This window comes from Mesitornis unicolor, unplaced genomic scaffold, assembly GCF_000695765.1.
Source record: "Mesitornis unicolor isolate BGI_N332 unplaced genomic scaffold, ASM69576v1 scaffold30873, whole genome shotgun sequence".
Classification (NCBI taxonomy): domain Eukaryota; kingdom Metazoa; phylum Chordata; class Aves; order Mesitornithiformes; family Mesitornithidae; genus Mesitornis; species Mesitornis unicolor.
Window position 1 is genome coordinate 1 of NW_010175817.1, and position 9,876 is coordinate 9,876.

General features: G+C 35.3%; 1 protein-coding gene across 1 annotated transcript; it reads left to right on the top strand.

The window, feature by feature from the left end:
- Nucleotides 1–662: 662 nt before the first annotated feature.
- LOC104534536 (transportin-1-like) lies at nucleotides 663–9,126 on the top strand (the record flags this gene model as incomplete). Its single annotated transcript, XM_010181535.1, has 9 exons — nucleotides 663–725; nucleotides 1,372–1,540; nucleotides 3,505–3,657; nucleotides 4,799–5,024; nucleotides 5,965–6,136; nucleotides 7,612–7,698; nucleotides 8,452–8,559; nucleotides 8,785–8,943; nucleotides 9,039–9,126. Coding segments are annotated over 9 exons (1,225 nt in total), but the record flags the coding sequence as incomplete, so codon positions are not given.
- Nucleotides 9,127–9,876: the final 750 nt, after the last annotated feature.

Genomic DNA, 9,876 nt, shown 5'->3' on the forward strand with positions numbered 1-9,876 from the left:
AGGTCTCTTCCAACCCAGTACATCCTATGATTCTGTGCTGTTCTACTTCCAAGGCCTATTCCCCTGCTTGTTGTAGCGATCACAGCTTGCGACCACTATATCAACTGAGTGTAACTCTGTGTACTTTATATTAATATTGTTAATATTATTATTATTGTTGTTATTATATTTTTTATATTTCAACCCATGGATCTCCTTTCCTTTTCCTAATTCCCCTCCCTGGGTGGGGAGGAGTCATTGGATGATAGAATAACTGTATAGACAAATTCCTTTTATTATAACTCTTTGAGCTGGACCCATCAGCCAATTGCTCACCCACTGTATTATGGACTTGTCTAGCTGTGTGCTGGACATCTTGTCCAGAAGGATACTGTGAGAGACAGCATCAAAAGCTTTGCTATAATCTAAAAACCCCACATTTACTTGCTTCCCTTGGTCAACTAGTTGGGTGACCTTGTCACAAAAGGAAATTAAGTTGATTAAGCAGGAATTTCCCCTTGTGAACCCATGCTGGCTATGACCAATGACTGCATTGTCTCTTTAATATTTTTCAATAACTCCCAGAACGACCTTCTCCATAATTTTACCAGGCACTGACGTGAAACTGACAGGCCTGTAATTACCAGGGTCTTTCTTCTTGACGTGTATCAATATTCCTTTGTAGACTGATACCTGTGCTGGTAAATGGTATGAAATATTCAGAGATTGATATTATTCTGTTGAAGGTAAGCATTGATTTGTTTTATACTCAGTTAGAATATCTGGTTAGCTTCTGTCTTTTAAATCAGAATGATTGAGCTGGTAGACCAGATCTGATCTGCCATCTGTTCAATGGAGATTTAGCTTTCTGGGGCAAGCTATGTTGTTCCAAAAACTGAATGCTGCCATGTTTGTTGGAAAATAATATGTGGACTCTCCTGCTTTGCCCCTGTCCCCTTTCACCCAACTTTGGCAGAGCTGGGATACTTTTACCCATGAATTACTACAGCCTAAAAAAAAGATCAGAATTCATTTTAATGCCCTTCTAGCTTGAGCTGTGCAGCTTTTTTATCACAATATTTTAGAATGTGTCTGTGTACTAGAATTTCTCTATCTCCCTTCTAATTCCTTCTCATCAAGAGTAATTTCTTAAGAAGAATGCTTTGTGCTTTTGTGTGAGCTTACCTTTCTTGCTTCTATTTTCCTGTCATTTTTTCTGGTAAATGCTGTAGCAGAATGCAGTAACAATGGCATTTTTAGTTAGCCAAGCAGCACAAATGAGATGTGATTCTTTCATATGCTTATAAAATCTTGAACTAAAATTTACACTACATTAACTTCAATAAGCAATATAGTTACACTAGTTTATCTGATAAAACATTTTGATGACAGGGGGATGTTGAAGAAGATGAAACTATTCCAGATAGTGAACAGGACATAAGACCTCGTTTTCATCGTTCACGGACAGTAGCTCAGCAACATGAAGAAGATGGTATTGAAGATGACGATGATGAAGACGATGATCTTGATGATGATGATACTATTTCTGACTGGAATTTAAGTATGTCAAATTAATGTGTAAAATGTTTTAAAATTTATCTACTTGCATAATACAAGAACCACAGTAAAAAGAGGAGCTTGTGTATAGGAATACTGAGGCTTTGCTTTTGAATAGAAAAAGAACTGTCTGCTGATATAATTGGTGATTGGGGCAGAGGGTGAGTCTTTCAGATGACGTTTAAGGTATGTAACTGTATTGACAAAGGCTAGCTTATTTTGAATATGGCTGATAGAGCTGCAAACATCTACTGGATGCAATTCAACAGAAGCTTTGGATTTTGAATTTTAATTCTACAAAATAATGCAAATCATGGATCACCTGTTTAACTTTATTAAAAAAAGTCGTACGCGTCTTTGAGACATATCCAAAAAACTTTGAGACGTATCTAAAAGTTATTTTTTTATTATTATTTTAGAAGAAAATAAGCACAAATATGCTTGCTTTTGTAAAGTATTTTTTTCATAGTTTTAAATTCATAATGCTTTTCTTGTAGTTGTTGTATGTAGTGATTGCAGAATTAAATACATATTTTCTGAAAAACATAGCTGAAATGACAGAGGGTGACCTGTGGTCCACAGTTTTGGTTAAGTTGGTGAGGAAGCTAAAGCTGACTAGGAAAGAGAGAGAACAGAACAGTTAAGAAATCTGTTTTGATGTATGTCATCTGGAATTGAGAGAATTTGGATTATCTTAAATTTAGAATTGTGTGTCCTATTTCTTATCCAGTGTTCTATATTCAACTCTCAATTTGAACAGAGAGGAAACATCAGCACAGCCTGACAATTAGCAGCATTACTTACTAATGAGACCTGGTAACTAAATACGGGAGCCTGCCTTTTTTTCCTCTAGTAGAAAGCTGAAACATTCTTAGCTGAAAGCAGCAGGTACTGATCTTGGGGAGTCTGTACTGTTTATTATTGATTTGCAGTGGGGAACTGCTCTGTGTTGAGGGCTCATGTTTTGTTTTATTCAAACCTGTTGGACATCATTTAGGAGCAGAGCAGAAAAAGTTTTGTATTCATTATCTATTCTAGTAGTTGCTACCTCCCAGTCGAAATATCATCTGTGTCCTGTTTGGGCCCACTAACAGTTTAGGTCTGGTTTAGGATTCTTGCATGTTGCATTTGTTACATATATTTTGCCTGATTACCTGTCTTGTATCTACTTTTGTTCCAGTTGGATAATTTCTGATAGCTTAGGAAGGAACTGAGATCATAATAATAATAAAAAAATTGCAGTATAAATTCTGTAATACGAGCATTCTTTATAATTCCATTTTAGCATTACTGTTCTAGACATGCAGCACCACAGCAGAAAACGAGAGTAAGGATTTCTGAATCATGTTTTGAAGTTGTTCTTTCATGAGCTTTTCTGTGCTAAAAATATGAGATTAAAAACTTTCAAACAAATTTCGAGGTGATGTTCTTTCTATTGGTGCATCACAGAATTAGGGGTAAGATATAAAAGCTCAGAGCAGAGGTCAGTGAATTTCTTTCAGTCTCTAGAGATTTATGATTTTCCCTTTTTTTGCTTCGAGACATGGATCATGTTTGAACATTTTGTTTTTAATTAATTGCTAATATTTTTAGGCTATTTCTCTGTTCTCTTTAGTTTCTACAGTATATTACATTCATGTCACAGACCTTCCCTCTTCTGTAGTGTTACATCATCCTGAAATTATGTAATGTATATAATGTTTCAATATAATGGTATGGTTCCTGTCAGTGAGTATTTTAATATCCTCAGTGTATAAATCCTTTTAGTGGCTATAAAAATGCTGTAAAATTGTCTTTCTAAGTGCTATGGATTTGCATCAGAGCACAGTGGATCCCTGTGTATTGTAGTGAAATGGAAGTATTTTTCCTCCTAATGCCCTGGCAGTTGAAAGTTAAAATAAGGATTATACTGTCTAACTACAACTGCTTGTATAATAAGAAGAGATTAACACTGGTAATTCCCTTCAGGGAAATGTTCTGCTGCTGCTCTAGATGTCCTGGCTAATGTATTTCGTGATGAACTTCTGCCACATATCTTGCCTCTTTTGAAGGAATTGCTCTTCCATCCTGAATGGGTAGTTAAAGAATCTGGTATCCTTGTTCTTGGAGCAATTGCTGAAGGTAAGGCAACAGTGCATATCAGGTCACTGAATTTTTGACTGATTCTAAAGTAGCTCTGGGATTCCTTCTAGGTGAATTTACTTATGCAAACAAGTATATGTCCTTAGTGATTAGTCTCTACATCTGCTAGTTGATGACTGCAGTTACTTGTTTACCTTTTCATTTTCAAATCTATGCGTGTTTCAGAGGCTAAATAACTTAGATAATTTCTTTTATTTTTCCCTTTCTTAACTCTGCAGCATATATTTATTGGTCTCTCATGAAATACTACTTTGATTTGATACAACAGGAATATTTAATAAATTTGAGCCTTACATTTCATTCAGTGTTTTGAGAAATGGAAAAGACAGGTCCTGTGACTTCAGTGCCCTGAGCTGCTTTTTGTCGACATTTCTCTGCTTTAAATGTCATAACTTCTATTTCTTTGTATTTACTCACAGGCCTGGCTTTTTGCCTGTATTTCCAGCATCTCTGTCCATTTTGCAAACTGAAGGAATATGTTTGGGTCCATGCCTGGATTATCTATCTTTTCCTACAGTGCCTAGTGAACATACTTTTTATTTGTTGCTAGAAAACATTTTTGTTTTGATTTCAAGTCAAGCAAGATAAAAGTTAGTACTTCTGTCAAATCTCAGTGTATTACTGCCCTTGCTGACTTGAAGTGTGTGACTTTTATTGCTGATCAGTATTTGTGTGATATTAGGAGAAAACAAGAATAAAATAAAATTTCTTAAGGAATCCTTTTTAATGATATGATTTGTTATCAAGGCCTAATCTTTCTTTACTTGTTGTCTTGGTTACTCTGAGTAGACTGGCATAAGACATCCAAGCTTTATAATCTAATTGTATTTGGATATTCTTGCTATACCCCATTTAATAAAGCAGAATTTCTGGGGATTGGGGAAGCACTGAAGTAGAAATATAGTTGAAATGAATGTAAATTTGATTGGGGATTTTAATTATTGTTTATGGTGAGGTTTCTTTTTAGGACTTAACATAAATTAGGTAGACTTGCTTTGTATATTGTTAAAATATATTACTACATGACAGAGGATGAAAATATGTCCCTTCTAGGAAATAATAAAAAGTTCTATTACATTTTCTAATTCCCATACTGTAATAGCTATATTTTTCCTTCTAGGCTGCATGCAGGGTATGATTCCATATCTTCCTGAGCTGATTCCTCACCTTATTCAGTGCCTCTCTAACAAAAAGGCTCTTGTGCGCTCCATTACATGCTGGACTCTTAGTCGCTATGCACACTGGGTAGTTAGTCAACCCCCAGACACATACTTGAAGCCATTAATGACTGAGTTGCTAAAGCGTATTCTGGATAGCAACAAGAGAGTACAAGAAGCTGCCTGCAGGTGAGCCAAAGCTTAAACAAAAAGCACTATCCATGACACTGCTTTTTGATGGGAAACTATTTTAATGCCTTTTTTGATGAATGCATGACTTCATTTCTAGCTCTTAATGTATTTTTTTCCTTTTGAATAGGAGTAAGTTCTGTTTCTTCTGAAGTAGTCACAAATTACTCAGTTTTTTAATAAAATGAAAACAGATAATTTGTATTTCTCATCTAGTTTTTTTTCAGAGTAATGAATCACCAAACTAAACAATCTATTGCAGTAAATTATCTGTATGTGACACCTGTTTATTTTCAATAGTTGAAGTTTCATTGACCAGAAATTTGTCTTTTATATGTCTATGAACAAGGTCAATACTGATGACAAAGGAAAATTATGCTATCATTGCATCAGTGATGTTGTTTATATTTAGCTCAGGATTACCAAAATATTTGGGTTACAATTTTTTCAAGGGATATTTTCTTTCTCTTGAAAGGAGATCCTTGGAGGTAAGATTCCCTTCTCTCCCTTGGCTGTTGATATTAAAAATAAAAAAAATAAAATTAATGGGCATACCATTAATGGAATGAGTATCCTCTTGTGCAGGAAGCTCAGCAAATAAAGCTTTTACATGTCAGTTTGTGTACACAGCAGACTGCCAAGAAAGTTTCTTCATAAAGCAGAATTAGATCTGTAACATGTATACATAACAGGTTTTACAGGAATATTTTTTTTAATTTTGCTCATCACAATGCAAGAGATGAATCTTTGTGTTCAATCAAAATAGATAGAATTTGTCTCAGTAATACCATTATGAAAACCTACCTTGGATGAATTTGAGGGCTACATACAGTTCTATGTTTAAAGAGAAATGGGTAGTGTGGGGCATTTTGGGGTGGTCTTGTCTTGTTTTTTCCAAGATACTGACTGACCTGTTTGGGGTGGTTTTTTTGTCATTCAGTGCCTTTGCTACTCTAGAAGAGGAGGCTTGTACAGAGCTTGTTCCTTATCTTGCGTATATACTTGACACTTTGGTCTTCGCATTTAGTAAATATCAGCATAAAAATCTGCTCATTCTTTATGATGCAATAGGAACTCTAGCAGATTCTGTTGGACATCATCTAAATAAACCAGTGAGTATACCTTATCTTCTGTAGAAGCACTTGTCATATATGGAAAAACTGATTTGGTGGTTTTTGTAGTGTGCTTTACGTGTTATAAAACAGAAATGCTGACCTTTCTGTGTAAGCTTCAATAATAAAAAATATTTATATGTAAATTACATAGACTGCATGTATTTTTCCCACTACATTAATATTCCTCATTTTGAATAAACAGTTTTCTGTGTGGTGGCTTCTGAAATGCACTTCTTGTTGTGACTTTTTTCCTCATACTCAGAATTTTTCAGCTCAGAGGAGATACATATATCAATATAGATATGAAATGGGACTTTAAAGGAATTGGTGGAATGTGTGTGCTAATTTCTAATGACTGGTTTGGGATTTTTTTAAATCACTTTTGGTATAGCTAAGCTGCTCTGTGTCTCTGTCCAATGTATTGGAGTACATAATCATTACTTTATCAGAGTGGAACAGATGTGCATTTTATATATAAAAACACAGAATCCTTTAGACAAAGCACAGATAACACACAGGCAAATGTAGTGGATTTTTTGTAGTGTATGTATGTTCATTAATAGGATATGCATACATGTCATGTGCATCTTATAATGGCTATTGAAATTTGCTTTATTTTTCTATAATGCTTCACATGACAGACACACTAGAATAAAACAATTTGAGTTGTTGCCATGGCATTTTACTTGCTGTCCAAGACTCCACACCATCAAAGGACATCTTTTCCAATCTCTCTGGCCCTGGCCAGCTTGACATTGGACAGCACCAGGAGGAAGCTAGATGAGAGCTCCTGGTGATGGTGGGACTTATTTCAATCACTTAGAATATTGTATCTTTGGACATAGCATTAGCTGGCAGCATCTGTTGTGTCTCTGGATACTTTCTGGGTGCAGCAGTACTACAGGGATGCCTTGCTTAATGTCCTTGTAATTGTGACAGCAATGGCAGGAAAGATGCAACATCTTTATACAGAATTTGTAAGTGCACCCTTCTAGAGGGATAGAAAATTACTTTATTTGTGGATGGGTAGTTGCTTGAGGAAGAGGTTTCAGGAACTTGGGGGATAGGGTTATAGCATCAGGGCAATGGGAGATGGTTGAGAAAAGCAGGTGGCAGATGCACAGCCAGATTGCATTGCTGGTAAAAATATTTTCTGTAGGCCCTGAGACAATCCTATAGATTTGTAACAACCCAGACAGCTATTAAAAGTTGCTAGACAGAAGCCAAACATGGAAGAAAAGATGCATTCTGCAAAGGTATTTATGTGCCTCAGCAAAAAATCTTAAGACATAAATTGTAAATTCTAGTATTAAACTACTTCTACATACTGCAACAATGACTGAATTATGGTATATAAATTTTCTTTTGCTGAAAAAGTAGAATAGCTTGTAATAATAGCAATTTTCTAGCTTTGAAATAAACTAGTATCCAATGAAGTGTTTCAGTAGGTGATGCATTTTCATTCTAAACAGGAATATATTCAGATGCTAATGCCTCCATTAATCCAGAAGTGGAACATGTTGAAGGATGAAGATAAAGATCTGTTTCCTTTATTAGAGGTAAATGTTAAAATTTGAATATGTTTTATCAGCTTCTTTTAGGAATTACCTCTCTTACTAAAGATGCTCCTACTAGGAAGGGGGACTATAAAAGCTGACAGTGTTAGGTGTTTCCCATTATGGAGAAAATATGACTAGTGAAAAAATCTTGTGACTGAGGAAAATTCATTAGGTTTAGTAGAAATCTTTTAGATTTTTTTTCCTGCCGTTCTCGAGTGTTTTCTTTGGGATTCTTTAAAAAAAAAAATGTTCCATCCCCCTGTTGTTCTTGTCTTCTCTCTCTCCTTGCTCTCCCTTCATCCCTCCATTAAAACTATTATTAGACAGGCTGAAGCTATGAACCTGACTATGTAGTCTATTCCCTGTACTTTCCAAGTGTGAAGCAGGAAAACACTTTTAGAGAAATTAGTTTCGTAACTCTTGGGTAATGTTAGGGCTTGTATGTGGTCAGGATACTGAATTTTAGTATATGTGCTAGCTGTGTTATAGTAACTGTCTTCATATTAACTTTCTTGGTCACCTCTAAGAAGATGCTGCTTTTGAGAAATTTTATCAACTGACACACACAGGAGAGAGTAACAATTAGCCTTGGCTCAACTAATCAGTACTGTCTTTCTAGGTTGTTTTAACTTAATCAGTTACTTGTGGGTATACTTGAAATGCTTTCAATTTACTTCTCACAAGTAAAATATACTTCATGGATGTGAAGAAAGTTAGGAAAGTTAGATGTTTGTTGTTTTTTTTTAATTCTAGTGCCTGTCATCAGTTGCTACTGCCTTGCAATCTGGCTTTCTTCCGTACTGTGAACCTGTGTACCAGCGCTGTGTAAATCTGGTGCAGAAGACTCTTGCACAAGCCATGGTATTTTTCTATTGCTATTCCAATGTTTTCAGAATATCTCCTTAAACCAGTGTATTAAGTATGTCAAGTTATGGATTTGCAGGGAGGTTTATAGTATTAATCATTGAATATTTAAATGAAGGTGCAGTTCTGAAACTAATTTTTTGTTTGTTTTGTTTTTACTTTTATGCATACCCCTGAGAAAATATGATACTCTTTTTGAAAATGTGTGCTTATTTGTTGCAGTTGCACAATGCTCAGCCAGACCAATATGAGGCTCCAGATAAAGATTTCATGATTGTGGCTCTTGATTTACTCAGTGGTTTAGCTGAAGGACTTGGAGGCAACATTGAACAGCTAGTGGCTCGCAGCAATATCCTGACACTAATGTACCAATGTATGCAGGTGAGATGAGTAATCTGTTTAATCCAAGGATTTTCTTTCTTAAGAGAATTGGAAACACTTCTAGAATTGTCAGGTTTTTTTCTTCCTCTCTTTAGGATAATATGCCTGAGGTACGGCAGAGTTCTTTTGCGTTGTTAGGTGATCTGACAAAGGCGTGTTTTCAGCATGTTAAGCCTTGCATCGGTATGTTTCTTTTATGTATTAAATAATTAACATGTTTTACAAACTGATAAGAGGCTGGTTTAGCCATTGTTAAGTTCCCTTTTCTGTGGCTTGCTTTATCATGGTGTAAGTTTTCATTTTCCTTTAACATCAAGGGTATGTAGTCTTCTCCTTTGAACTACGTTCAAGACATGTTCTTTTTGTAGGCAGTGCAAAAGTACATTTTGCTGCTTGATTTTTATGATGTAACATGCTTCTTGTGCTGGAATGCAGCAAAACATGTATTTGGACTTTAATTAGAACAGTTGCTTTTTTGATAAATTCTTGAATTTCTACATTTCGTTCGACTAGAATCTGTTATTACATATAATTTATATATAGTCAAGTTAGAAAACTTGGCCAGAGCTTTAGGGTTTTGGGGTGGGGTTTTTATTTGGTTTGGTTTTTTTGGTTTGTTTTTTTAATTTCAGTAGGGAAGTAGCAGCAGTTATACACTTCCACAATATTCATTGTGTCTTCCCTCATACTCTTGAGATATACTTAACAAATGAATGCTTGGATAGGCTCGGAATTTAAAACTTATTTGACAGTTGTTATAATCTACCTTTGTGACTAATATTTTATTAAAATTTAATTAAGGCTGTGATTTGCCTCATTGTTTTTGGCTTTTGGGGTTTTTTGGGGGGAGGGGGCGCATTCAAGAGTTTGTTGTTGTTGGGAGTTTGTTTTGATGGGTTGCTTTTTTGTGGTTTTTTTTTGGGGGGGGGCAGT